At 49.3% G+C, this 27,462-nt stretch overlaps 7 protein-coding genes and 1 pseudogene across 12 annotated transcripts; 3 read left to right on the top strand and 5 right to left on the bottom strand.

Annotated features, from left to right (window-relative positions):
- Window positions 1–248: 248 nt before the first annotated feature.
- LOC112885938 (heterogeneous nuclear ribonucleoprotein Q-like) lies at window positions 249–5,331 on the bottom strand. 2 transcript variants are annotated; one of them, XM_025951647.1, is made up of 9 exons: window positions 5,193–5,331; window positions 3,518–3,937; window positions 3,333–3,440; window positions 2,333–2,473; window positions 2,076–2,249; window positions 1,775–1,979; window positions 1,440–1,690; window positions 1,247–1,326; window positions 249–672 (listed from the first exon to the last, which is right to left on the bottom strand). In XM_025951647.1, the coding sequence occupies exons 2-9, from the start codon at window positions 3,908–3,910 to the stop codon at window positions 489–491; spliced, it is 1,536 nt and encodes a 511-aa protein (XP_025807432.1). In that variant the 5' UTR covers window positions 3,911–3,937; window positions 5,193–5,331; the 3' UTR covers window positions 249–488. The 2 variants fall into 2 exon arrangements, with proteins under 2 accessions (XP_025807432.1, XP_025807433.1); XM_025951648.1 differs by having other exon boundaries at window positions 3,518–4,243; window positions 5,193–5,309.
- An 839-nt stretch (window positions 5,332–6,170) lies between these two features.
- LOC112885939 (probable sugar phosphate/phosphate translocator At5g25400) lies at window positions 6,171–7,590 on the bottom strand. The gene has a single exon (XM_025951649.1). It carries the CDS (start codon window positions 7,473–7,475, stop codon window positions 6,333–6,335), a length of 1,143 nt encoding a protein of 380 aa, XP_025807434.1. The 5' UTR covers window positions 7,476–7,590; the 3' UTR covers window positions 6,171–6,332.
- A 20-nt stretch (window positions 7,591–7,610) lies between these two features.
- On the bottom strand, window positions 7,611–12,099 carry LOC112884315 (annotated as a pseudogene).
- Window positions 12,100–12,578: 479 nt separating this feature from the next.
- On the top strand, window positions 12,579–15,112 carry LOC112886461 (50S ribosomal protein L24-like). Its single transcript, XM_025952363.1, has 5 exons — window positions 12,579–12,803; window positions 12,904–12,999; window positions 14,057–14,160; window positions 14,253–14,389; window positions 14,742–15,112. The coding sequence occupies exons 1-5, from the start codon at window positions 12,744–12,746 to the stop codon at window positions 14,822–14,824; spliced, it is 480 nt and encodes a 159-aa protein (XP_025808148.1). The 5' UTR covers window positions 12,579–12,743; the 3' UTR covers window positions 14,825–15,112.
- A 1,977-nt stretch (window positions 15,113–17,089) lies between these two features.
- On the bottom strand, window positions 17,090–17,611 carry LOC112884308 (putative RING-H2 finger protein ATL69). Its single transcript, XM_025949686.1, has one exon. It carries the CDS (start codon window positions 17,609–17,611, stop codon window positions 17,090–17,092), a length of 522 nt encoding a protein of 173 aa, XP_025805471.1.
- A 949-nt stretch (window positions 17,612–18,560) lies between these two features.
- LOC112887667 (F-box/kelch-repeat protein At5g26960) lies at window positions 18,561–20,313 on the bottom strand. The gene has a single exon (XM_025953910.1). It carries the CDS (start codon window positions 19,984–19,986, stop codon window positions 18,697–18,699), a length of 1,290 nt encoding a protein of 429 aa, XP_025809695.1. The 5' UTR covers window positions 19,987–20,313; the 3' UTR covers window positions 18,561–18,696.
- Window positions 20,314–21,072: 759 nt separating this feature from the next.
- LOC112886689 lies at window positions 21,073–23,383 on the top strand. 3 transcript variants are annotated; one of them, XM_025952655.1, is made up of 2 exons: window positions 21,073–21,540; window positions 22,387–22,702. In XM_025952655.1, exons 1-2 carry the CDS (start codon window positions 21,226–21,228, stop codon window positions 22,573–22,575), a joined length of 504 nt encoding a protein of 167 aa, XP_025808440.1. In that variant the 5' UTR covers window positions 21,073–21,225; the 3' UTR covers window positions 22,576–22,702. The 3 variants fall into 3 exon arrangements, with proteins under 3 accessions (XP_025808440.1, XP_025808442.1, XP_025808441.1); XM_025952657.1 differs by lacking the exon at window positions 22,387–22,702 and adding an exon at window positions 22,955–23,383 and having other exon boundaries at window positions 21,075–21,592; XM_025952656.1 differs by lacking the exon at window positions 22,387–22,702 and adding an exon at window positions 22,955–23,383 and having other exon boundaries at window positions 21,077–21,540.
- Window positions 23,384–23,769: 386 nt separating this feature from the next.
- Window positions 23,770–27,212, top strand: LOC112886688 (pentatricopeptide repeat-containing protein At1g52620-like). Of its 3 annotated transcripts, none has more exons than XM_025952654.1 (3): window positions 23,770–26,526; window positions 26,647–26,764; window positions 26,842–27,212. In XM_025952654.1, exon 1 carries the CDS (start codon window positions 23,879–23,881, stop codon window positions 26,333–26,335), a length of 2,457 nt encoding a protein of 818 aa, XP_025808439.1. In that variant the 5' UTR covers window positions 23,770–23,878; the 3' UTR covers window positions 26,336–26,526; window positions 26,647–26,764; window positions 26,842–27,212. The 3 variants fall into 3 exon arrangements, with proteins under 3 accessions (XP_025808439.1, XP_025808438.1, XP_025808437.1); XM_025952653.1 differs by having other exon boundaries at window positions 26,608–26,764; XM_025952652.1 differs by having other exon boundaries at window positions 26,641–26,764; window positions 26,842–27,211.
- The last annotated feature ends 250 nt before the right edge of the window (window positions 27,213–27,462 follow it).

Here is a 27,462-nt window from a genome sequence, read left to right as displayed (position 1 = left end):
CGACTTCACTTGCTGCTGAGTTGGTCGGTGCTAGTTGATCACCAATTCTTTCACCTCTGCCAGCAGTTCTTGCTGCTTGCTTGGTAGGTGCCCCTCTTGCTTAGCGAACACATCTCATCTAGTCATCTTGTGACACATTCCGTTCCACAGGGGAAAAGGAACAGGTTAAATTCGCAGTCAAGATCATATCCTTCAGCACTCGATTCCTCATGCCAAACATGGCGAAAGTGATCAAAGGGGCACAAATGTTGACCAGAGCAGCGAACACGTCACAACTATTCTTGAAGCTGGATGAATAAACAGAACTACAACTGTATCCAAAGCCACATCTGCGGTTTGCAGTATTATGAGCTCTACGGCAGTTTGAAGCAGACCGACAAAAATAAAAACCCCTAGAAAGCCAGGTACTGCAACAAAGCCATTCTTTCTTCGTGCTAGGTTCTTCTAACTTCTAAGCACTAACAGCCTAACAGCAACGTTTGCAAACATCAGTAGGGACGGTGTCGGCCCCTGCGGCTGTTGTTGCTATTACTACCACGGTCGTCTCCTCTCTGCCGCCTTCCACCAGAGCTGGATCCACCACCGCCGCTGCCGCTGCCACCATAACGACGACCACCTTGCTGCGCCGGAGGCGAAGCCAGATGCACAGTCTGCTGACCTGCAGGTTGTGGTCTGCCAAAGAAAAAGGAAACTATAAATTGACAAAGGAAATACCACTGCAACAGTTCAAATGGCTGCTCTTAAGATGTAAGATGGAACAGAAAAGAAAGAAGCAAAAGTGATGGAAGGATATAAAGATCTCATTTCACCACACTATTGGACCATTGAAAGTGTTGGAAAAGCAAAACAACTTCCTTCTACAACAGAGACTAGTTTCATAAAAATACTCCAGGTCTATGTCTGTTGTCAAACTTAAGAGCTGCAAATACTAAATAAACTACATGTGATTTAACACACAGACAAGACTTTTGACAGGTTTGTCACACTTTACATTTCTCAGGTACCACTTTTACCATGTACTGAATAACTGGATGTCATGCGCACATTGATCCAAATCATTTCTTATCTGTAGCCTAATGTATCAACTGGCTACCAAGTGTTTCATCTATGGACTCGCGGCAACAAGTAACACTACAAGACAACAATGGAATCCAGATGCAGTAGGTGCTGGAATTGCATTAGTTCAGTTGAATGTATGTAGTATGACCTTTCTAGAAGAATACTTAGAATAGATCGAATTACTTACACATATACAAGACGGCCATCTGGCAGAACCATTGGGGTCATTGTTGAAGCTGAAGGAGCACCTGGAGCATACAAAATTGGCTGCAGACGTGCAAAGAATGCCCAAGCATACACAACAGTTAGAAGGATATCACCTCATGCATACTTAATGTATCTCATGCATTAGCCAGTGCATAACAGATGATGTCATGTACCTGTGCAGCACGAGCAGGAAGCACACCATAAGCACCTGCCAATCCATTTCCAAGTGGATTATAAACACCTGCCAGTCCATTTCCAAGTGGATTATAAGCGCCTGCCAGTCCATTTCCAAGTGGATTGGCCCCCGCCAGTCCATATCCAAGTGGGGTATAACTTGGCAGCAATGGACTTCCTTTCACAGTAGGTACTGATACAGTATTATCCTTCTTATCAGCTTTTGCAAGTGAACAATCCAGTACCTGGCCTGATGGAGAAAAAAATGCATGACCTTTTCAATACATGCAGCAAATTGACTAGCTATAGAAGGATGTTAGATAAGAAAACTCACCATCAAGTTCATATCTCTCGGTTTTCTTCAAAGCCTTAATAGCCATGTACCGTTCCTTAAAGTGAACAAAACCGTACCGATTTTCATGACCAGCTTTTGCAGGAGGAAGAATAACTTTTGTAATTTCTCCAAGATGCTCGAACAGATTTTTCAGCTGCTCTTCAGTAACAGTCTTGGGCAGGTTTTTGACATATAGAGATTTAACCTGAAGACAAAAAATGCACATCCATATACAACATCATTATAGAAGGAAAAACATAAAGGTACATTTTGTCATGTGGTGCTCAAAACTCAAAAGAACCTGCGCAGTAGAAGCAGATTCACCACTATTCTTAGGATCTGCCCAGTTGACAGTAGGAGCATTTGTATCTAGTTTGAATTCTGGGGTAGACATCTTCTGCCTAGCATACTCTGCACATGGCTGGTTGTAGTAATCAATAAAGCCATAACCCTTATGGCGATCTGAACGTGGTGCCTATGATGAAGATACATTCAATGTAAAACAACTGTAATGGTGCACACTAAAGTTATTGAACTATCCAAGTATTTTATCAATACCTTCGGGAGATTAACTTTTAAAACTCCAGGACCAACTTCTTCCACTGCGTTTTTGAAATCATCCAGTGTCCAATGTTTGGGTACATTCCCAATAAATAGCCTGTTCTTTTCCTGAGAGGAAGAAACTTTTATCTTCTTTCCCTGTTACAAGAACCATAATAATAAGTCCATTTTGTATCAATATTCAAGATATATGAGATAACCAGATGTAACAAGGAATCAGGAAGTACTAGTGTGTATTCATGTGTTCTTTGGGTTGCAAACTAGGTCTGTATAATATGGAGCCAAAAATATTTTACCAAAATATTATTGTTGAAAAGATAACATACCGCCATCCACAATTCTGATTTCTGAAACTATGACTAATCAGGTGTAACAAGGAATCAGGACATACTGGTGTGTATTCATGTGTTCTTTGGGTTGCAAAACTAGGTCTCTATAATATGGAGCCAAAAATATTTTATAAAGGTCCCCCAAAAAATTATTGTTGAAAACATAACATACCACCATCCACAATTCTGATTTCTGACAGTATGACTGAATACAGGGGTTTGCAATTAGTCACAAGGTTCTGTACTTTAATCTCGACAGTGGAACTGCTGCAAACATTTTTAAAAACAGCAAGGGGATGCAAGTGTAATCATATAACCTTGTACTTTGCTACGTCTCAAACTGATCGCAAGGTTTTGTATTTGAAATTCAACTAGACTGAACAGTGCAACTGCTGCAAACATTTTTTTTACATACCAAGCGGATGCGAGAGTAACCATTTAACCTTGTATTTTGCAATGTCTAAACTGATCTACGAAATTCAATGTAAAGTATATGAAAACACAATTTTCAACTTAGTTTCCTACTACTATCTTGGGAAGTCATGTGCTACCAAATACTTTCTTTATCACATATACCCATATTTTTGTAGAAGATCAATATAAACAATGGCAATTAACCACTGGTGGACTAACATGAAGATTGATTCTGAGTTCAAGTGAAAACAAACCTTTAGGTCCTTATTGTTTAACTTTTGGATAGCCTTTAAAGCCAGTTCTTTAGCTCTGAAATTAACAAAAGCATATAGCTTGTTATCCCCCTTTCCTCGTATCCGCACCTGCAGGAAAAGCGGACTCTGAATTGCAGAAGAAAACAAATGCAGAAGCTAACCCACACAAAGTAAGCGGTACTCACTTCCACGACTTCTCCAACCGACTCGAATAGATTTTTGAGATCTTCAGAAGATACATCTGAGGAGATGCCCCCAACGTACACTTCAGATCCATGAGGAGGAAGAGCAAGAAGCTCAGCATGCTTCTCTTTTTCATCCTCATCCTTTTGATCAACATCCACCATTTTACTGTCATGTTTAGCATCACCTTCACACGCAACTTCAGATTTTTCCTCCTCCTCTTCCTCTTCCTCTTCCTCTTCTACCTCTTCATACTCAACCTCCTCCTCAATTTCTTCATACTCAACTTCTTCCTCTTCATCTTCCTCGTCAGGATCATCAAACTCCAAATGGTCTTCTTGTTTGACCAATTCAACTGATTTGGTGGAAGCAGCATTTTCTGTCCTCCTTGACATCTTCCAAAGCTCAAAGTTCCAAGGAAACTTTGGAAAGAGCACAGGAACCAACAATATTGGGGGAACAAATTGATGATGTATGGATAGGAAGAAAAATGACAGAAACAGCTAGAACAAAAGATATGTAATAATCTCAAAATGGATTTAGCCATGGGTATCCTAATGGAAAATGGCACCTCAAAGCAGGTGACTGTCAAGGAACAAATGCACATATAGCAGTATGTTCAGATGGGAAAAGTACAGAAGGTTTTCAAGAATACGATAGCACCGTCAACGAGAGTATGTTAAAGAGGACAGGCAAAGATGATGCTATCTGAGGTATACTTGAGCGGGCTGGTGAAATTGTAAGGCATCAAAATTCCATTAAATGAATGGAAGGGAAGAAAAAACAACAGGGAAAAAAATAAGAATTAGAGAACAATGTACATAATGTGTGAATCTAAAAATAAAACCTGAACTCGAGTAAATAGCTAAGAGTGAGGAAACATGGAGACAATGGTCATTTCATGGAGATAAATACTCTCTGAAGATTGAACTAAAGACATTATTCAACTAAACCATTTTCATATTGCTGCAAGCTTGGCCCTAACATAAAAGACACTAACTTGTTACTGGGTACTTATTGTCTTATAGTTTTACTTTATGCATTATGAATAAACTCATGCAGTGCCGATAAATGTACTGGTCGTCGAATCATACTATGGACAAAAAAAAAATCTTTCTGAGCATAGATATATATGGTATCAGTGTCTAAACTATAATTGCTCCTCAGATCAACCTTGTCAATGATAACAATATATGGCATCCACCAGCAAATTGCATATGGCATTCTATAGGTATCAGACTGGACCGAATCTAGTGCTTTCATATAAAACAGGACAGAGCCCTTGTACTGAAAGAGCAAAGTAAAAGGCTAATATCTGGTGTGGTGCCGTTGCTTTGTGATTAGATAGTATACAGGCTGCCTCCTATATATCTAGGCATCTAGTACATGAATAGGAATATCTAGTGTGCTCCCCTTGGCGGCTTGCCCCCTTGGATGAAGGGTCCGTCGGGAGAGGGGTCAGTGGGGAACTTGAATCAGTCCACCTCATTGTTTCGCAATTAATTAACTGAATCTAGGTGAAAAGGCGGGAGTTTCGGCACCGCCCACCGGCCCTAATCCCCCGCTCCCCACAGTACAATCACATGTAACACAAGAATAAGATTCTAAAAAAAACGAATAGAAGAGATCGGAACGGAAAAAACGGGGGCCTCTGATCGGAGGGACTCGAGTTCTTACCTCAGAGAGATCCGGAGCTGCCCCCAGCAAATTTGCGGATTGGAAAGCGAAGGGAGAAACTGCCCTAGGCCGAAGAAGAAGGAACGAAATGCGATGGGGACGGAATGAAATCGAGGTGCAGTTTTGCAGCCCGCCCCCTCGGTTGCCTAATTCGTTTCGTTTCCATCCCTGACGACGCGTGCGCCGTCCGATCCGTCTCTGGCAGCCTGCGACCGTTCGTTGTGGGGTCATTGACCCCGTTGACTCCTCTGCCGCTCTTGGTCAACGGCTCAACGCTACAGCCTCTGTTTCTGCTCCGCCTGGGCCTGGGCCTTCCGCCGAGCCGCAGCGCGACACGCCAAGCTTCTTGTGTCCGCTCACTTGCATTGTTTGCCTAAATGCTCGATTTGCAAAAAGGAAAGAAGAAAAAAAATAATCGCCTATTATCACTTGCATTCCCTGAATTGAAGGATCGCAAAGCTCAGAAGACTGAATCTGATCTCGAATGAACTCATGCTTTCAGACACCACACTAGATGAATTTGCAGAATTCATGCTCCTATCTTAAAAGGAATGGTGTGTCAAAGAAAAAAACTCAAGAGATGGGACAAGGAATTATGGAAGAGAAAAAGTCCATTCGACCGGACCATGTGCGTGATATTTTAGGCCATTTTGGACTCTCCTGGGGTGAGCTTTGAGTGAATCCCATAAAAAAAAAAAGGCTTTGAGTGAAGATGAAGGATCTTGAGTGATTAGTCAACTAGGAGCATATAGTTCGAAGTAGGGACGGCTTACCTGCCTGCCTAGCAACTCACGGTGCATCAGTTCACTGTAACACATTTAAAATGGTATATCATTTGTGATTTGTTCCTTTTCCCCTTGTGCCACTTTGAGTAAACCTAAAGATTGTGTAGCCTGTGACTGTGACTTGTAGCACCCCCACAACAACAACAACCACCATGAATTAAATCATTATATCACTAAGCTTTTCACCACAAATAAGCATCATTCCAAATCATTTATGCTTTGCATTTCCTGCACTGAAGAATCACAAACTTACAGCTTAACTCTGACCGTGAATTAAATCAGAGTTTCAGAAATCCTATAGCCCAAATGAATAATCGCAGTACAACGTATCCAATATTCATCATGGAATGCGTCGTCAATTTTTGCGGTCGCCATCGCCGCCATCCTTCTCCGGCAGCAGCCGCGTGGCCGCCTCCGCGTCATCCGGCTTGGGCACCGCGGTCGCCGCCGCCTTCCTCTCGGCCTCCTTCGCCTTCAGCCCCTGCAGCTTGGCGTGGTTGTAGTAGGCGACGCCGAGGAAGGCGATGCCGTAGCCGACGAGGTTGACGGGCGTGACGGTGTCCTTGATCACCGTCCATGAGAAAGCGATGAGCAGCCAGTCCTTGACTACGCCGGCCACGTTCATGGTCAGCGCCGACGTCTTCCCCACCAGCAGGAACACGGCCAGGTTCAGCGCGAAGGCGCAGAGCGAGTTGGTCCCGAACACGAACACGTCGGGCCGCGCCAGCCCCGCCGCCGACGCCGCGGCGGCGCGCAGCCTGGGCAGCTCGACGGCGTACCACGGCACGGCCAGGAACAAGAGGCAGCAGGGCGCGATGTAGTAGAGCGAGGTGATGGGGTTGAGGGACATGCCCCTGGAGGTGAGCAGGATCTGGATGAGCACGAGCCGCGTGGCCTCGGCGGCGACGGCGGCGAGCTGGAGCGCGACGCCGAACGCGTCGAAGCGCGCCTCGCCGTACGCCGCGACGGCGACGCCCGCGGAGATGCCGAGCATGTTGAGCATGGAGGCGCGGCGAAAGGAGTCGGTGCGGAAGGCGACGGCGAGGGAGTAGACGGCGACGGGCATGAGCGCCTTGAGCATCTGGATGAAGGAGACGGAGAGGTAGATGTAGGCGGAGTTGGAGAACCAGAGCGAGAGCGCGTAGAGCGCGCCGATGGGGACGACGGAGGCGGCGTAGAGGCGCGGCGTCATGGGCGGCGAGGCGGGGACGTCGACGACGCGGAGCACGCGGACGAGCGCGGCGGCGAGGGTGGCGCAGAAGGCCATGTGGATCATGGTGAGCGAGATGGGGAAGGGCCAGCCGTACATCTTGGGGTCCAGGATGTACTTGTTGTACACGATCACCGAGAAGCTGAGGCTGATCCAGATGCCCACGTACGCGTACGACAGCAGCACGGACCTGAGCACCGATGGCGGCGGCGCCGGGGAGGCGGAGGTCGACGACGAGGAGACTTCCATGGCGGCCTTGGCCGGCGCGGCGTCGTCGCCGGCGCCCATGGGGTATGGAGGCCTGGACTAGATGTGGCTCACGGGGAGTGATGCCTGGGCTGGGTGGTGGTGCCTGCTGCAGGCTGCGGAGTGGTATGAATAGTGGACGGGATGGGATCGTGGAGCCTTTACGTACGCTGCGCTTCAATTGTTGACGAAGTTGCTTGAAACTCGGAGGTCTCCAATAATGGCGAAGAATGCAAGTAGACCAATAATTTGTACCATGAGAATGATCACACAGCATTCCCATGTAATGCTAATCTTGTAAGAAATTGCTGCAGAGAAATGGCTGAAGCTGAACTGCGAGGGGTACGCATGGATTGCTGTAAGCTCCAGATTCTGAATTTGTTGTCAGCTGTTGTAGTGCAGGATCGGAGGATGATGAGACCAGACTCAAACGGAGACTTTAGCCACCATCTAGTGCAGTGTAACCGACGTCGAAGCAAACCTTTCGGGATTCGGAGGAAAAAACGCGTGTTACGAAGAGAGACTGAGCATCGACATGACTTGGACCTGGGGTTCAGAGCTGCGCAGGAGAAGAATCCAAGCAGAATGGGAGTGCGTAATTCTAAATTCACATGCAGTGGGTCCGGTAGTCTGACGTAAACTCTGTTTTATGCAATGGGCAGCAGAGCAAAGTGCCTGAAGAACAATGTAGGAGTATATATGCATTTATTTGTCAGAACTTGAAAAGAAAACGATGTTCAGTATCCACCAGAAAATGACGTTTATACTGAGAGACATTATACTAATAAATCTGTAAAAATCCACATTACAACAATTCAGCACTGCAAGAATGCATCACATATATAAAGATTTGCGAACAACGATAGTAACTTAATAATACAAGGTACTGAAGTCATAGCACAATATAATGGAAGGAATGCTAATGTTTGTCTAGAACCAATGCAAGAATCTCTTGGCCTTGCATGCTGGTAACTGCCACTGGTAGCCAGGTGTTGGTTTACGCCTGAAAAGGGGGCATGAAAAGAAGATTGTGTTAAGTGAATGGCTATAACAATTGGATCAATACTATCTGTAGCAAGCACCCTCAGTTTACTTCTTCCTAAGAGCATCTTATTAATTTTGCATCCATTCTCTATTTTGTTACAAAGTCAAGCAGTAGCACAAATGCCAAATGAAAAAAAGCACATCAATGTAACCAGAAAAAGAGAGAGAGAAAAGATCAGTTAATTGGTCGCATGAATTGAATTACTGTATAAACAAGCCTTTTTTTTAACGTAACTGCATAAACAAGGCTTGTGTGTAGCACAAAGACAGGCACATATATAGGATTAAAAAAGAGGAGTAGTATTGCTAAATTATAGTCTGAAACTGGTGCATCAGGTATTACTACAGAAAACAAGGGACGTACTAGCCTCATTACTGAACTTGCTCTTCAAATTGCCAATCCTCTGCACTCGGATCCTTCTGAGTACTAGTCCTCTGCTCCTACAAGCAGCACATAACGCAAAAAAATTAGCAGCTAGCCCAAAGCCAAAAATTGACGTTAGTTAGCGAGAAACAGTGCAGAAAGAAAATAAAGTAAATACGCCTACGTACCACTGATTACGAATGCAGCAGCTGAAGATATGGTGGACAAGGCTACTAGGTCCGGGTGTACGGCCATACAGGCTGCAGTTATCAATTGCCGGTGACAAGCTGCCACTACTGAGGTGGTATTGGGCAAGGTAGGGATGTCCTGAATGAATGTAGATGACACTGTCACCCTTGACAGTAGGCAGCACCTTAGAGGAGACACTTATGTTCCTCTCCTCTCTTCAATGAACAGGTACTGCCTCTGATGCTTTTTACTGGGATAAACCTCTGCAGCACAAGGTCCTTCAGTTTGCATACCAAGATTTGCGACCCAAACAAATCGTTGTGGCCAAGCACCAGGATCTCTGACCCACATTCTACTAGACCGTAGGGATAGACGAGTTTGTGTGCCGGGACTGTGGCGATCAACTTTGGCGGTTGTAGCGCACGACCTGTCCCATGTGTCTGGAGAATCTGGTGTACGTTCTCACCGTATAATGTGGAAGTGTCCACCATGTATAGCTTTCCTTGGAACGACAATGGCGGATAGCGCATCGGGCATGGCCAGCTTGAGAGAGTCCATTGCCGATCCATAGAGATAGCAAAGGCCACACGGCTTACCTCATCAAGTGCGAGCATGATGGTCATGGCTCCAGCGTTGTTGAAGGAAACAGAAGCACAGATGACTCTTGCGAGGCTTCTGATCCTAGCCTGTCGGGTGCGGGGCAGCTATGCAGACCTTGTGGGTGCATTTCGCGGGCGCTGCCTGAAGGATCGGGTTGATCTTGGCCAGCAGGGCATCTTGGGCGCTGGCGACACAGAAGGCTCTGATCGATCTCTTGGGCCTCGCTCCGAGTTTGCTAGCTCTCCAGGCAGCTGGGGTAGGTCTGCCCGTGCTGGTACCAGCTCAAGATGGCACAGGAGAAGGTGCGCCAGTTGACCACCAAGTCGAGGAGGAGCGTGTCGCCGCCGTACGCGTCGCCGATAGATGTTGCGCCCCGCACCCTCCAGAGCTCGATCACCGCCTCTTGGATGCAGGGGCGAAGCTACATCAATTAGTGCATATGCACCTACCGTAAATTGCAAAAACAGTGATTAGGTTTAACTTTTCACTATATATATATACACACCCCTCAAGGTTCAAATCTATGCACCCACAAATTAAGTGCATCCCTTTAATTTGCTCTAGCTTCGCCACCACTCGGATTGGAGCGAAGCACTTCGCCTCAGAGATGATGAGGACAAAGAAAGCCAGCGAGAGCTTGAGACCTTGGTCTGCTCCCACCGCCTCGGTGGTTTGCGAGGGTACGTCTTGAGGTGCCCTTGTGCCGCCTCCTTATTTGTTGATCATCAGACCGGGTGAGTAGCCCGCGAGCGCCCAGCTTAGCCTCCGCCGAACGAGAGGTGTCGAGGCCTGAACGCGAAATGCGAACAGCCTGACGTGCTTGTTGGTGAAGCCGAGTATATAGGTAGAGGTTGTCGGATATATCGCAGGAAGAAGGTAACGCGCGCGGTCGCCGGTCACGGCGACGTGGAGCTGTTGCCGCCCGTGGACGCAGGCTGATCAACCGCGACGCCGTGGCGTTAACATGGAAGTCCAAGTCGGCTAGAAACGTCACGTGGGCGTTCCTTGTTGCTGGTAGCAAGGTCGAACGACTCCTCCAATCCACGATCGCCCTGCGCGCGCGTGCCACGAAACAGATAAAAAGCCGGGAAAACTAGGAACAGTAGGAAGTCCGCCCGGCCCGCCGACAATTAGGCGGCCTTCGGCCACTATTGCTTCCCTTGGTTCCGATTCGGACCACCGATTCGCTTCGAAGAATTTGTAATCGCAACCAAAGGGCTCAGCTACTCGAAGCGATTTCTCGAAATCGACCGATTCCCGCAGTGGAACGATGTAGCGGGCAGCAGCCCAGATTCCACCGATTCCCGCAGGTAAAATTACCCATATTGCCACTGGTTACGACGTACCGGTTCACTTCTTTTCTTTCCCGAGCGATCCTTTCCCCATCCATCTCCCGTGCACCTCCTCCTCGCAGACGGCGACAGCGCCTGCGCGCGCCGCCTCCCTCTCGCCAGCGGCTCGCCGGCGGCGGCCTCTCCAAGTCCCCGCCGCCGGCTGCCTCTCCAAGTCCCCAGGTGCTGCCCTCTCCCCCTGCCATTCCCCTCTTCTCCCCTCGGTCTCGTTGCGTTCCGAGCAAGCCGCCCCCCGGGCCGCCCCCCGACGCGCCCCCGCTGCCGCCCGCCCCCCGTGCTGGTAAAGAAATACAGAGGAGAAAGGGAGAATGAAAGGGAGAAGGGAAAAGGGAAAAAAAGAAAGAAGAAAGGAAAAGTATAAAGAAAAAAAGAGGAAAGAAATACAGAGAAAAAAATGAAAGAAAAAAGAAATTGTTCAATTATTTTTATAACGTGGATATATATTTTGTATAAATTATTATAGATGCCAAATATTAACAAACATGAATATTTTCTTTCCAAAACGGTCATCTACATGTCCATGCGATTAATTAGCATATAAACAGCCTTATGGGATCTCCGGGGCATAACAGACATTTCTTACAGAAATCCACAGCTGACAGTTATTTTAACCAAACAGCTTTCAGCTTTCCCACAGATGTTTATACAGCTTTCCTACAGCTGATTCCAGAAATCAGATTTTCAGAAATCCACAGCCAAACCAAACACACCCTCCCCCTTACCTTAAAAGCATTTAGTGCTCACTTTTACTTGTGTAGCAATGGATAAATATACAAGTGTCTATATATATGCTCTTCTCCTTACCCAACAGATGACCATATGCCTATCAAAAAATAAAAAATATATATGATCATGTGAGTGTCTATATATGCCCTACCTCTTACTTGTGTAGTAATAAATAACCATGTGTGTGTCTATATGTACTCTACCCATTACATGTGTAGCAATGAATGACCATGTGAAGAATATATATATCTATATATATATAAGTGTAAGAACGGATGACCATGTGAGTGTCTATATATACTGTTCTGTTTACCTGTGTATTATCGTGCACACCTGTGGGTGTCTGTATGTGCTGCTCCTTTACCAATGCAATACAGTAATGGAAAACCATATGTGAGTTCGTTTATATGCTCTACCATTAGGACAAGGGAAGCGCATGATGCTTAACTAGACTTTAAGTTGGAACTAGTGAACAAGTAGATTTTTGTTTGGCAAAATGTACAATACTTATCATCTACAATAACTATGTAACATGGGGCCACTAGTAAATTAATAAAATAAATTGTTGCTTGCTAACTGCATGCCATCCCATCAAGAAGTGAGGGAGGGATAATAGAGAATTATTTTTTTTGTTTGCTACGGCTAGACAAGGTTAGGATCACCTACAAGAAGCCTTTGTGCACTGCTAGCTTGTGACATGCAATCTTATTTTCTAAGTAAAAAAAAATCCGCGGCTTAGCTTGAGCAATTTTTGGCAAATATGTGGATTCAAAGTCAATTTGGACTCGGCCGAGTACCGGGCCAGCCCAACCAGCCCTATCTTCTTTACGGCCCACGCGTATCAGTCCTTCAGTACCCCGGCCCAATCAAGCTCTCAGCAGTCAGCCCCAGCGCCCCGCGCCGCCGCTCGCTCCTTTCCTCCTCCACCCTTCGCCGGCCGCCGCCTCCCTCACGGACCGCCGCAGCGCGCCATATTTCTGCCCTCCTGATCCGCCACTCCAAACCCGCGGGGGAGAGGCGGCGGCTCCAAGGAAGATGGGGTGGAAGGCTGCGGAGAAGCTTATCAGGCACTGGAAGATCCTCCGCGGTGACAATGTAATATCTCTCGTTCTCCCGCCCGCCGCCCAGTTAGTCTTTTCAGTCCTACTCTCTTCTCACTGCAAGATCTCCCATTCTCACTTTTTTCCACTGCCAGGTGATGATCATCAGAGGCAAGGACAAGGGAGAGACAGGGCTCATCAAGCGGGTGATTCGGTCGCAGAATCGCGTCATCGTCGAGGGCAAGAACTTGGTAATTTGTTGTCCGTTGCTCTTCCCCAGTTACTTACCCGAGTGTTGAATCAGTGTAAAAGATGTGTGTGTCATCATCCATCCAGTCGTTTAAATTGGACTCAACTCAGTTGCATAATTGGCTGTATCAATTCAATTAAACCTATCCCTCAGTAACAGTGTGCTATAAGTGTTTGTTGAAATTCCCAAGTCATTACAACTGAAAGACGAACCTTCACAAATTTGTGTAAATTCTTCAGAGCTCGGACCATTGTTGGTGTTGTGCTCATGGTTTTAATCTGGTGTTATAAGTGATTAGATGATGCCCAGTCTTTATCCCCATTGTACTGCTTTTCGGCTAATCATATGAGTTTGAACTGTGAATGCTGAATAAATGTAGCTTTTCCTCCCAAAGTACCACGCATCCATCATAGCACAAAGATATCAAAGCACGAAGAGTGCACACATTAATAGGATGTGGGAACTGAATAGCAGTGTGCATTCGTGGTGAGATGGATGCGGGCCTTGACAAATTGGTCAGAGTTCAAAGAATAGAGGTGACATGACACTCGAGGGGAACAAGCCCACCAATATCTATTGTTTTTTTTATTGAGGAGCACAGGACAAGTATAGCTTCTTGCTGTGTAACAAATCATTATTCTGGTTTACATTCTGCAGTGTCCTTTTACATGCTTTACTAGTCTCATGTGGGACATGGCTGCCTACCATATCAGTGCTTACATACTGACATAAGACCATCTAAGTTCCTAGCTGCATTAACACATGTATTAAGGCCATACCCAATAGATGCTCAATAATTCAATTGCTTCTAATGCGGTAGCCGGTTGATTTATGTCGCAAATGCTATGGCGATACCAAGCAGGAACGTCGAAACATCATTTTTCTCATTTTCTGATATCATTTTTTTATTTACTTGAAATATATTGCACATTTGTTTGTTATTCTGGGTACTGTTAATGGCAACCAGTAAACAGAAACAACATTTCCATTGTCTTGTGCCTTGCCATGTCCACTTGAGCATTAGAAATTACATAAATAGTTGTGCTTCTTCATTTCAGGTTAAGAAACACATTAAGCAAGGGGAAGGGCACACAGGTGGTATTTTCTCGATTGAAGCACCACTTCATGTTTCAAATGTCCAGGTTGTTGATCCTGTGACTGGGTATGGATATGATACCTGATCATGTTTTAGTGCATATAGATATATTGCTTTCTTAACTTCTCATTATAAATTCAATACAACGTTTCATGCAGGAAACCGTGTAAAGTTGGATATAAGTATTTGGAAGATGGGACCAAAGTCAGATTCGCTAGAGGCATGAATGCATCTGGTGCTGTGATACCCAGGCCAGAAATTTTGAAGGAGAGAAGAAAACCAAGGCCCGCATCACGTATGTCTCATATATTTTTGAACACTCATTATATGGTGATCCACATCATGCACGTTAGGTGCCATCTCAGTGCAGGAAAGAGAATTGTGGTTCAACAAAGTAATGAGCAAATAGACTCTGAATATTCTTTGTTTCGAGCACTAACTATGATTTAACTCCAAAGATGATATAGGTTGCATAAGTAAACGAATAAGTAGGTCACATCAGTGGTAAAAAAACGCACCAAACATTTTGCCATACTCTTTTGTCATTGTTCTAGGGTCTCCAATACATTATTTGGCTATTTGAGTATTTGTCAATTGTACATTTTGTGATGAGAATTTGCTCTTATTTGTTCCTTCCAATCATGCAGCTGGCCCAAAGGATACACCAATCGAACTTGTGCTGGAGAAGACATACGATGAGAAAGCTGGGATCGGTATGCCTGATCTATAGATGCTACATTGGTTCTGCTGAATTTAGTATTTGTGAACAGGTCCTAGTTAAGGTATCACGGGGAGTCGATGATTGTTGCAGCTGTACTGTGCTTCCCTCATAATAATCATGTATTAAAAGTTGAAATAGTCTTTTATTCGTTATTGGCATGTATGCTGCCTTTCTTTAGGCCGAATGTTCAGTTCTGCAGAATTGCGGAAAAGCATTCTTGGTCGAGAAATGGCAAAGATCTGTATCTTCTTAACGAGATATCCATTTATGAGAAGAGATGTTAATTCAACTTGCTAACCGTTTCTGTTGCTGTTAGATTGTGTGTGTTTTCTGAAATCTGAACCATATATTGTTTCATTTTGCAGCACTTTAAGGCTGCTTTATGAATTGTTCTTGGAGTTTACACCTTTTTTGCAGGTTTTTGCTTGTCATTGGTTGGCACTTTGTAGATAGTTATTGTACACCGTATCTAGATTAGAGAACTTGGCAAGACATTAACCCGCTGAAACATTTGAAATCAGAGCTTGCAAATACATATAAACAGCAGTCATCTCTCCTGCACTACCACAAGAATGACCAAACGGCGTTGTTACATTCAGGAAGCATTGTATAGAATTTCACCCTCAGTAAAATTTACGAGTCTCGCCATACTATTCCTACTACAAGCTACAAGATATGATCGTGAGGCCTACTTCTTCTCTTCTTTGGGCACGATGACAGTGTCGTCGCCCAACAACGAGAATATATGCTGCTCCATCTCGTCGTCAGTCATCGTTGAGTTGCCAGCCGCTTCCTCCTCTGCATCGGCTGTCTTCATGGCCTCTTCCATGGCCTTTGCCAAGTCGTCCTCGTCGAAGTCGTCATCTTGAAGCGCCGCAGGGGACTCCTCGGACGGCAGATCAAATGCTGCGACTCTTTCCTCCTCTGCTTCGTCTCTCTCTCTCGGTTCAGCGGCTTCAAACGGATCACGTGTCTTCTTCTTCGTCTGCGCGGACGGCTGAGGCCGGCAGTGCTGTGCCGGTGCTTGCACTGGCATGTGGCAGGCACGAACCACCGGAGGAATCGGCGGCGGCATCTGCTGCTTTGGCTGCGCAACTGGCTGCGGTGGTCCGTGCGCCGGCGTGCGACTCGGCGGCGCTGCAAGACGGGTCGGAGCTCGCGCTGGAGGCTGAGCTGAGGCCGGCGACGATCTGATCACCGAGGGTGTTGACGTCGACGAAGGAGCCACGGAACCGTTAGGCACGCACGGCCGTGGTGGCGCGAAGTACGCCGTGCAACTGGCCGCAGGCTGCACGACCGGAGGGGCCGGGGCGACGACGGCACCCAGCGTCCGCTTGGGGCACGGCGGCTCGGCAACCTGCGGCGCTGGCCTCTTGGGCGGCGGCGCCTGCGCGATCACGACGGGCGCAGGCGCGGGCGCAGGTGTCGCGAAGAAGGCAGCGGATTCTTGGCGCGCCGCGGAGCCTGGAGCGGCCCTCGGGGAGACGTAGATGTTGCAGAACACGTACTGCCTGTCGCCGACGACGGCGTCCTGCAAGCAGCACGAGTACTCGTCCATGAGCCAGTCCGTGTACGCGCCGCCCTTCTTGTACCGCAGCTTCCTCATCTCGCCGACCTTCACCTTCTTGCGGTCCACGACGTCCGTCACGCCCTGCGAGTGCCACGATCCTGCGCCGGCGGCGCGCGTGGCCCTGCCGGCCTTCCCCGCCTTGTGCGGCTGCTGGAGCTTGCAGTGGGTGAAGAAGAAGCGGTGCCCGGTTCTGGGCAACGGGCGGAACTGGCGGGCGAGCTCGCCGGGCTCGCAGGCGTAGACGTCGGCGTGGTGGATGAAGGGGCGGATGGCTTCGTGCAGCGGCGCGCCGGCGAGGAGCTGCGGCAGGTAGTAGGTGGCGGCCTCGAGCGGCGTCGGGTTGAGGCGGAAGCCGCGGAAGAAGATCTCCGGGCCCAGCGATGCCATGTCGGTCGGCGAGACGAGACGGCGGCGCGGAAAGGGGAAGAGATGGAAGGGATCGATGGAGCGCGGGCACGGCGGATGGAGCAAGAGAGGGGAGGCGGGTTTGATTTATAGGTGAAGGGCGTCGTCGATTGGATTCCGGGGCGGCCACAAGCCGGAGCGGAGTCTGCCTCGGCCTCGGATTATTGGTGAGATGGGAATCCGACTGGACTGACTGCCGGTCGGAATCCGTTCGAGAGTCGGACACAGTTGTAACCTCGCAACCATGCTGCAGCAACCGAGTCCCTGCTTGGATCGTCGACGCACACATGGGTGCGGCGTCACCGCGCATGCGCGGCGAGTGGCACGGCCTCCGCGAGCGGCGTGGCGACGGGCGAGTCGCGGCACACGGGGCAGGTGGCGCTCACCCGGAGCCACCGCTCGGCGCAGCACGCGTGGAAGCGGTGCCCGCACCCGGGACCGCGCCGCAGCGCGTCGCCGCGCGCGAAGTCGCCGAGGCAGATGGCGCACGAGCCGCCGCCGCCGTCGCCGTCATCACCGGTGCCGGCGACGTGCGGGTACTTGGGGTACATCGCGTCGATGGCGGCGACGTCGAGGCCCGGCACGGCGGCTGCGGCGGCGGGGGACGGGGCCGCGGGGGCAGCGAGAAGCGTGGCGGCGTGCGCGGCGTCGGTCTTGGTGAGGACGCAGAGGTAGGAGATGAGCATGACGGTGGAGACGAGGATGAGGACGCCGACCGCGATGGCGATGCCGTAGCCGAGGCCCACGCCGCCCGCTGCGGCGGCGGCGGGAGCAAGCGCGGGTGCGGTGGCGATGGCCGAGGCGCGTAGATACGCGCTCATTGGGCGTGAACTGGTATGGCGCGAGATATAGAACGTCTGAACGGAGAGCGAGAGATGGGTTTGCTACACTACATTTCGTGCTTCATGTGTTGGATCGAGAACAAAACTTTAAATTTTGTGAAATCAAGAAATTTTTCTTTTAGTGAAGGCAAGAATCGAGACACGGAACGGGGGTTTGCATCATCGCATTGTGTGGCTACTTGCCGGCGCAGGACTCGGTTCTGGCGCCATGAACCACGTGGTGTGGTGGCATCCTATGCATGAGCATGAGCATGGCTGCGTGCCTCTTGAGGATTATTACTGCCTTGCTAGCTGCTCTCCATTCTCCAAGCCTCAAACTGAACTGGGCAGGTGTACGGACCCATGTGGGCTTGCATTCTCCATGCCATCTCCCCCAGGCCGCCGCTTCACGGCTGGCTTCTGGCGTGGACGAGCCCGCAACATCGGTGGCAATGCAACCGCGTGTACAAAAACAGAGACAAGATTCAGCTACTGCTGGGGCTCTACCTACCGTCGAGATGAATGGGAACTTGGACGATCAAATGCTCGATCTTGCTTGGTTGGCTTGGCTGCTACGGTGCTACCTGACTGCACCGGAGTCATGGGAAGACGGATCATCTCAAGATTCCAAGCGTGATGTAGAATGCAAGCATTCAGTTCTTCGCAGTCCGGCTGTCCGCATTAAGGATGAAGTGGTACCTAATAGTATTTTTTCAACTAATTAGTTATAATGGTACGCCACTCTAGTCCATTTCTTCTCTTAAATTATTTACGCAGAATGTTATTCTAATTTATTTTATCAACTTTTTAGATCAATCTAATGACGTAAAATATATATAACTTGCACCCTGCACATCAGAGTAAGTCTCAAACACAGGGCCAACCAAGCATAGACAGGCAAATAGTAGAGAGCACATTACTAGTGCTCAATTGAAAAAAAAATCGCAGCTTCAATCAATTTCTCAACAGCAATCCACAAGATGATGACAATGTTGCTTCGCATCGCATCAATGATCAATCCAAGCAACTAAAAATGTCACTGAAACTGTAGGAGTAGGACCGCACATCCCCCAACAAGGTCATTGTCAGCACTCGACGGCGGCGCACGCGGCCCGCCGGAACCCCGGCGGCAGGTCGGGCGCGCGGCTCCACTTGCCGCCGCCGATGTCGTACACCACCACCAGCCCTTCCAGGGCGCCGCCCGCCGCATTGTGGCCCCTGACGGCCGCCACGTTCACCACCGCGGCCACCCGGTCGCCGCCCACGCCGGCCAACGCCACGCGCACCGCCATGCCCAGACCCACCGAGCCCCGGGGCACGGGCGGCGCCTCCAGCGCCACCCACCCGCACGAGCCTCCTCCTCCCCTGTTCGCGCCGCCGCCGCTCCACCGCCAGAAGGAGAGGTCCGCCGCGTGGCTCGCCACCACGTAGAGGTGGCCGTCCCCGGCGCCGCACGCGCCCACGATGCACCCCCCGCCGGGCACCGCCCGCGGCCGCGCCGACCACGCCCACGCGCCCGACGCCACGTGCAGCGCGTCCACCGACCCGGCGCACGCGTGCGCCTCGAGCGCGCGCGGGGCGCCGTCCCCGCCGGGGTGACCGGACACGGCCACCCCGCCGGCGACGTAGAACACGCCTCCCGCGGCCGCCCCCGCGCACCCGTACCTCCGCCGCGGCGCCTCCGCCACGACGCGCCACGCGTCGGCGGCCGGGTCGTACTCCTCCACCGCCGCGGTCCGCGCCGTGCCGCCCGCGACGTAGATCCGGCTGCCCACGGCCGCGGCGGCGAACTTCTTCCGCTGGAACAGCGTGGGCGCGCACGCGCGCGCCGCGCCCGTGAGCGCGTCCACCCGCAGCGTGGCGCCGCGGCCTATGAGGAACACCTCGCGGCCCAGCGCGACGGCGCGCGCGTGCGCGAACGCGGATGAACCGGCGCAATGCAGGAGCGGCGGAGGCAGGGGCAGCGCGGCGACCTCGAGCTCGGGGCGGGAGGAGGCGCCGAGCTGGAGCAGCGCGCGGGCGAAGGTGACCGCGGCGCCGTGGGCGGAGGAGACGGAGACGGCGAGGAGGCAGGGGCGGATGCGGCCGTGGGCGCGGCGGAGGTGGAGGAAGCCGTGGGAGGCGAGGAGCGCGGCGAAGCGGCGGCACACCACGGGGAGCGGCGGGAGGGAGGCGCGGGGCACGCGGGCGAGGCACTCGAGGAGGAGCTCGTCGGGGAGCGCGGAGATGGGTGACTCAGAGTCGGAGGCTGGGTTGCTGCTGGTGGAGGCAGCTGAGATTGGGACGGGAACGGCGATGTGGCGGGCGGGGTCGGCGGGGATGCAGGACCTGGCGAGCCACGAGAGGCCGCGGGGGTGGCAGCTGTCCGCGGCCATGGCTGCCAGATCGGGAGGGAGCTCGCAGTCGCAGCTCACTGGCTCACTGTGCCCCGCCGGCCTTGCTTCTTGGGGAAGTCCACGGGTGACAAGTTTGAGCGTGGTCTGCTCGGTTTTGCGTGCGCTTTTGTTTGGATTTGGTTGCAGTTGACTGATTGGGCATGGAGGACAGCGGGAGGTGGGGGACGAGCCGTTGGGCACAGCGTCGGTGCCCCCACGCCCACAGGCGACGGGATCGCGGTGGTTTGAAGAATCAAAATGGAAATGGACGTGTTTGATATGAAATTTGAAGAAATTGCGCGTCGTTTGCAATGTATTTTGAATCAGTTTGAGCTTGGGCCGACTGGCAGAGAAGTGTGTACGAGCGAGAAATGGTTTTGGTTTTGCTGGTGGAAGCTAGCTGCTTGCCTGCTTAGGTTCTTCAACTCTCTCTAACCCCCTTCGGTGGAGTAGATGCCAACAAAAATGGTGATCATATGCTAACCTAGAGCAGGTCCAACAACTAGTGTTCATGAAAACTTGTTATTCCCGCAATCACACACGAGAGCTATGCAAAGAAGTCAGCATTCTAGTGCGTTGTTTATCATCCCGTACTCAACAAAGGACTACCATGCTAGCACTAACTAGCGCCATTGACCAAATAACCTCAACTCAACTTTGCCTCTGCCATCCGCCCATCCGGAACAAATCAGTGTGAACGCTTGGGCGCTCATGGTAGGCGACGATTTTCAGTGCGCATCTCCATGTAGTCGTTTTCTCTCGGCATGTAAGTCGTGTAAGCCGATCTGCTGGGGGAAAAGATTGCACTTTTATGGGATTTTTATGCTCTAGTCACCGACCGAAAGAAGCTCTGAAGGCTTTGGGTAGGGCATCCGCAAAAGCATGAAAAGTTCTTTGGGCATTTACCTTCACGCTGAACGCCTGAGGATGCAGAAAACACGGGCACTCTGTCACGATCATTCCCGTGCCAACATGTTTAGTTATGCAAGTGACCTGCTGTGGGTCGGCACTAGCCTGTTCGATCGCTTTCATGTTGGACATGGACAGATCATAGCAGCGTCATGTTACGATGGTGGTTACACCAAGCCTGTGGCGAATTGCTGCTGAAGCTTTCTTTTTTCATTATGCTGTGAGGATGGAAAACGTGGTCTCGTGCTCTTCAGAATTTCTTTACACCATGATAGGAGCAAGAATCGTTTCAAATTGACTAATTTGGTGGCCAGCAAGCACGATGAGAAGATGAGCGGAAATATGCTACTGGTAGTTCCATCTGTTCTTATCCCTCCACAGCATCCCACGAGGCCGGCGGCATCAGGTTGTAGAAGCGGACAGCGGGGCGGCTTCTTCCTGGAAGCTGCCGTGAACCCCGGCGGCATATACCCTCCCTCTCGGCTGCGGCTGCGGCAGAGGCTGAGGCTACCAGGGGCCGCCACCACCAACCGACGAGCCATGTCGCCCACCCCGGCGGCGGCGCCCAGCGGCGACGAGGAGTTCACGGAGGTGGTGGTGGTGCGGCACGGGGAGACCTCCTGGAACGCCTCCCGCATCGTCCAGGTCGGTCGTCCCCTCCCGATTCTTCGCCGTCCTTCTACTGGATTGGTTGCAGGCAATTTCTCCATCCTTCAAGTGTTATGCATGTTTCGATCTGCCAACCATCTCGTCAATCAAAGGACACTCCAAAGTTTCAATATTTAACTACCTCATAGCACAACGTCTCTTTTGTCATATATATGTGCACCTACCTAGAAAATGGCGACCCTTCTGTCCAGGAGAAAACAATATCTCTAGCATCCATATTTACATACATGATGATCAATGGATGATCCAGTGATACTACCTTGGCCTTATAAATCAGGCATGCGTGTAGTTGGTGAGATTTTTTGTTTCTTGAATGTTGAATATTGGCTGGTTGAATTTATGAAGCTGGAAAAGGATGCCAAACCTTTTGCATTAAGCTGCAGCAATCTGCTCCTATCACCCACTCAAAATGCTAGATTTTGGAGATCCTTGTAGGGTGTAGCCATTCTTCCAATAGCTGCCATTTTTTCCGGAAAACAAAATTGTCGTACTGACAGAAATCAAGATCCTTCAACAGGGACAAAGGGACCCAGATCCTTCAAAATACAATTCAGAACTGACTATTGTTTGCAGTTCCATGTCTAGAATTAGCACTTTTTTTTATAAAATATCTGGTGAAACTTATAAGGTGGCTCATTGGCTGTCAAAAGAAGCCAAACCAGCTGCCATATACTCTTCTGATTTGAAGCGTGCTGCTGAGACTGCAGAAATTATAGCAAAAGTTTGTGATGTATCAAATGTAAGGTTATTCTGTTCTTTTTTTCCTGAAAGGTGGAATAAGTGCATTGTATTTGTCCCCCTTCTCAAAATTTTTTGTTTCAATTGGTGCTGAACGAGGCACTGAGAGAAAGGCACATGGGATATCTCCAAGGCTTGAAGTGGGATGATGCTGTAAATAAAAATCCAGATGTTTTCAGGGGCTTTGATATTTTAAAAATTACTGAGGGCTCTGATCCTGACAGCAGGAATCAAGAAATACCGGTAATTAAGTTTGCAGGTCAATTTGTCTAGATTGAAATAGTAACTGGTGACTTGTAAAGTACTGCTAGGATGTCATGGAACCACTAGCATATATCATCTGCAAGCTTTAAAGTTTTAATGCGAAAATGGTACCGAAGATCTGGCATAGATTTGCATAGATTGCATTGCTCTTCCTTTTTTTTCCACTTACGAATTACAATGGCCGGTGCATACTTATTCAGATCTTGAATTGACTTAAGCCATGTGAATAGCTGTACCAATGTTTTCAACATACTATTGCTAGCTACAACTGAAGAAGATGTTCAAAATAGCACAAGTTTTGCTTAGCTACTTGTCCCGACGATAAACCCATACCACAAAGCTGTACTTCACTTTGAAGGGCTTATCAACACTTTGTATTGATGTTCAGGGTGGTGGAGAGAGCCTGAATCAGTTGACTGAGCGATGTGTCTCCTACTTGAATAAGATTGCCCAGGAACACATAGGTATTCTGCAAACCTGATTTGCCACACTGAAATTTGAATAAGATTGCCCAGGACCACATAGGCCGGTGGATCCTTGAGAGGTGTGGAGACGTCAGCCATCTCGACGGAAATGGCTTTCTGGAGAACTCATTTGGCGGAGACGGGGCCTCTGCGTAACGCTTGCAGTGAGTTCATGGAGATGGAGTCGACAATATCGTCGCCGGCGATTTAGGCACGCAAGGCTGAAAGATTTCCGTGGTTCTATTGCTATTTTTCTCTGCGTATACTCTAGTAGTACTAGTACGTATAGGATCATGATGAAAAGAGACGACCACCCTTTTATATTCGAGCCAGTAAAGATTGTGTGTACTCAGCAGTCGCTCTGCAATCGCGCCTTTCTTTTGCATCCTTGGGTAGCCAATCTTCAGCAAGCCGGTAGAACAAACTTGGATGGATGACTTGGCGCAGAAACGAGTGTTTCTTTGTTAATTGGCAGGTCACCGTCTTTCGACTCTGCGTGACCGTTCTGTCTGCAGCGAGGAAAGAATTAAGAAAATACGCTGCTCTTCTCTTGTTCGCACGGCGACACAATCAGCTATGGTGACACGGCTGAACATGCCTACTCCGTTCTTCCATTGCTCTAACTTGTGTGTTCACTGAATCGAGCTGTAATCTTTGGAGTCTGAAACTAGCAATTCAATTCGATCATGTCCTCAGATCCCGTGGACGGTTGGATGCGGCCTGAGGGCTTACAACCTCGGCGTTCAACGGCCGCGATGCCGCTGGCCTCGGCTATCTGAGGTCTTCCCATTCGCGCCGCGTTCGCCGCCGTCCGCCCCCGTGCTCGCCGCCCGGCGCCGGAGCGTTTGATGTCAACGAGGCTCCTGCCCCGCATCACCCCGCTCCCGCGCCGCCGCCCCAGCCCGGACCCACCCGTCACCCCGGCCCTCGCGGCCTCGCTCGCGCGCATCCTCGCCTCCCGCGCCACCGACCCCACCTGGTCCCGCTCCCTCGCCGCGCTCCTCCCGCCCCCGCTCTCCGACGCGCGCCTCGCCGCCGCCGTCTCCTCCCTCGCCGACCCCGACCTCGCCCTCGCGCTCCTCTCCTGGTCCCGGGCCCACCACCGCCACCACCATGACGCGCCGACCCCGCTCGCCCACTCCGCGCTGCTCCGCCTCCTCTCCCGCGCCCGCCGCTTCGACGCCGCGGACGCCACGCTTCAGTCCATGTCCCCCGCCGCGCCGCCCACGCGCGCCTGCCTCGGCGCGCTCGCCGCCGCGTACGCGGACGCCGGGATGGACGGGAAGGCCGCCGAGACGTGCGCGCGCGCCAGGGAGCTGCACGGCGCGCTCCCGGAGCCGAGGCACTCCAACCGCCTGCTTAGGCTTCTCGTGGAGCGCCGGCGCTGGGAGGATGCCCGGAGGCTGTATGACGAAATGCTCGCCGAGGAGGGCCGCGCGGACAACTACAGCACCTGCGTGATGGTCCGGGGGCTGTGCTTGGAAGGGAGGGTGGAGGAGGGGAGGAAGCTGATTGAGGCGAGGTGGGGAGCTGGGTGCGTTCCGCACGTCGTGTTCTACAATGTGTTGATCGACGGGTACTGCCGGCGCGGGGACATTGGGAGGGCGTTGCTGCTGTTGGGTGATATGGAGACGAAGGGATTCCTGCCTACCGTGGTGACATACGGTGCTATTATCAACTGGCTCGGGAGAAAAGGTGGTTTCGACAAGATTGGGAGCTTACTTCAGGAAATGAGGGTGAAAGGGTTGTGCCCCAATGTTCAGATTTACAACACCCTGACTGATGCACTGTGCAAATGGCTGTCAGCATCACAGGCAATGGCTGTTCTGAAGCTAATGTTCGCAAGTGGGTGTGATCCGGATGTGGTCACGTTTAATACTCTGATATCAGCATTTTGCCGGGAAGGCGATGTTCGACAGGCCGAGCAGCTTTTGAGGGAGGCCATTAGGAGGGAGTTGGAACCAAATCAGTTAAGCTATACTCCATTGATCCATGGCTTCAGCATCAGTGGAGAAGTGATGGTTGCATCGGATTTGCTTGTGGAAATGATGGGAAGAGGACATACTCCAGACGTGGTTACATTTGGGGCATTAATTCATGGCCTTGTTGTTGCTGGGCAGGTCAATGAAGCCTTGGTTGTCCGGGAGAAGATGGCAGAGAGACAGGTGATGCCCGATGCTAACATATATAATATACTGATTAGTGGTCTATGCAAGAAACGGATGCTTCCTGCAGCTAAGAACCTTCTTGCAGAGATGCTTGAGCAAAATGTCCAACCTGATAAATTTGTGTATACCACTTTGATTGATGGTTTCATTAGGAGTGAGAATCTCAATGACGCAAGGAAAATATTTGAATTCATGGAGGAAAAAGGTGTCTGTCATGATGTAGTTGTCTACAATGCTATGATAAAGGGATATTGTAAGTTCGGAATGATGAGTGAGGCAATTCTGTGCATGAGCAGCATGAGAAAGGTTGGGTGTATTCCAGATGAGTTTACATATACTACACTTATCGATGGCTATGCTAAACAAGGTAACATAAGTGCAGCTCTTAGGTTCTTATGTCATATGATGAAGCGGAGATGCAGCCCAAATGTTGTTACATACTCGTCACTAATAAGTGGATACTGTAAGATAGGTGATATGGACAGTGCAGAAGATTTGTTTGAAAATATGCAGTCTGAAGGTCTATTTCCTAGTGTTATACACTATACAATTATAATTGGTAGTCTGTTTAAAAAAGATGAAGTGATCAAAGCTGCTGCATACTTTGAAAGCATGCTTCTTAACCATTGCTCTCCTAATGAAGTTACGTTGCATTATCTAGTTAATGGGCTCACAAATAGTATGTCTTGTATAATCAACCTAACCAGCCATAGTAGCACTGTTAAGGTTCATAACAAGAGTGCCCTTTTAGATGTATTCAAGGGAATGGTTTCTGATGGATTGGACCCAAGGATTTCAGCACTCAATGCTACCATCTTTAGCCTATGTAGACATAATATGCTTGAGAAAGCACTGAACTTGAAAGATGAGATGGCTAACAAAGGCTACACGCCAGACCCAGTTACCTTCCTTTCCCTACTCTATGGCTTTTGTTCTATTGGAAAACCAAGCAACTGGAGGGGTGTTCTTCCTAATGAATTTCAGCAGGATGAATTCGAGATAATCTTTAGGTACAAGACATTATTTGATCAGCATGTAGTTAAGTCAGTTAGCCTTGAGGTCTATAGGGTCTTGCAGTTATATGCTAAGGAGTTTCAGTTCATACAACAACCGGATCGGAGATTTGTTTGTTCTTGACTCATGGAGTCATGGTTTGCCTGGCTTTTGGAAACAAGGTGTGGCGTTATTTGGAATTTGACTTCAGCAACTGGGTACTGAGCACAACATCAATATTGGTGACAGAGAATTTCCTCCAGCACTGAATTTCAATACTGGCAGTGTTATTTAGCATGAAAAGATATCCAATTGAGATCTTCTATCTACTGAAGGTAATAATCTTGTCTTAGTTTCTCAGTTATGATTCCTGATCAATTAATAAAACCCCTTTCTCTCTTATAATTGGTAAATAGGTTTGATTGTTCTAAAGAAACTTCCATCCATAGTGGCAGGCATTGAAATGTGAAGTCACAGACTGATGGATCCAGAGGTAATTAGGTATGCAAGTGTTGAAGCTCGAGAATGTTGAGCCTTGATGAACCAATTCCAAGCAGTTCTATGATGCTCTTGGTATGGACCCATCTGCTTCCTGCTTTTAGTTTTCTCTTTAGAAGCTACTCACTGGTAACTCTTGGACTGTTTTGCAGGTAAGAAAATCGGTCTGCTTCCTCATAGCACCCAGAACTAGGCATGCAGGACAGTTGATACTTCACCCATGTAGTGTAGGACATCAGCCTAAATACAATCTGTATATAGTTGATGAACATAATGAGTAACTGAAAATAAATTAATATGAGAGGTACTACACAACTATTCTTCACCTTATCATAACTAGAAGTAAGAGACATGTATGTCAATTGATCAAATCCAGTTCTTTTGATACAAAACTGTCTATTGGGGACAAAAAGAACCTGATAGAAGGCAGTTAAACTAATATATACAGTTCTGGGCCTGTTCGGAAGTGCTGACTGTTTCTGATAACTTGAATACTTATTGCTGATCTAACCATTTGTGCAACATTTGCGGCTGTTTCTGTAGTGCAGTGGAATTTTGCTGGCATTATTCAGTTGTGCGTGTGTGCATTGTTTTTTTTTCTTTCCCAGCAAGAGAGAAATATGTTCCTTTGCAACTTCTCCTGAGAAGTATTCAAGCATTCATTTTATTGGTTGAATTTAGCCTCACAGTCACAAGAGATGAAACTCAAAAAAGAAGAGTAAAATAAACATAACAAAATCTATTTACAAATCCCAACGAGACATGAAAGTATG

The sequence above is a fragment of the Panicum hallii genome, chromosome 3 (genome assembly GCF_002211085.1).
Source record: "Panicum hallii strain FIL2 chromosome 3, PHallii_v3.1, whole genome shotgun sequence".
Classification (NCBI taxonomy): Eukaryota; Viridiplantae; Streptophyta; class Magnoliopsida; order Poales; family Poaceae; genus Panicum; species Panicum hallii.
This window is presented reverse-complemented; position numbering and strand designations above follow the sequence as displayed.

Coding starts and splice junctions, on each gene's coding strand:
- LOC112885938 (XM_025951647.1), bottom strand. CDS start 3,910: ATGTCAAGGAGGACAGAAAATGCTGCTTCCACCAAATCAGTTGAATTG. Junction 3,441..3,517: donor CGGTTGGAGAAGTCGTGGAA/GTGAGTACCGCT, acceptor CTTTTCCTGCAG/GTGCGGATACGAGGAAAGGG. Junction 1,980..2,075: donor AATCTGCTTCTACTGCGCAG/GTTCTTTTGAGT, acceptor TTTTGTCTTCAG/GTTAAATCTCTATATGTCAA.
- LOC112885939 (XM_025951649.1), bottom strand. CDS start 7,475: ATGGGCGCCGGCGACGACGCCGCGCCGGCCAAGGCCGCCATGGAAGTC.
- LOC112886461 (XM_025952363.1), top strand. CDS start 12,744: ATGGGGTGGAAGGCTGCGGAGAAGCTTATCAGGCACTGGAAGATCCTC. Junction 12,804..12,903: donor AGATCCTCCGCGGTGACAAT/GTAATATCTCTC, acceptor TTCCACTGCCAG/GTGATGATCATCAGAGGCAA. Junction 14,161..14,252: donor GTTGTTGATCCTGTGACTGG/GTATGGATATGA, acceptor CGTTTCATGCAG/GAAACCGTGTAAAGTTGGAT.
- LOC112884308 (XM_025949686.1), bottom strand. CDS start 17,611: ATGAGCGCGTATCTACGCGCCTCGGCCATCGCCACCGCACCCGCGCTT.
- LOC112887667 (XM_025953910.1), bottom strand. CDS start 19,986: ATGGCCGCGGACAGCTGCCACCCCCGCGGCCTCTCGTGGCTCGCCAGG.
- LOC112886689 (XM_025952655.1), top strand. CDS start 21,226: ATGAGCGGAAATATGCTACTGGTAGTTCCATCTGTTCTTATCCCTCCA. Junction 21,541..22,386: donor ACGCCTCCCGCATCGTCCAG/GTCGGTCGTCCC, acceptor TTTTTGTTTCAA/TTGGTGCTGAACGAGGCACT.
- LOC112886688 (XM_025952654.1), top strand. CDS start 23,879: ATGTCAACGAGGCTCCTGCCCCGCATCACCCCGCTCCCGCGCCGCCGC.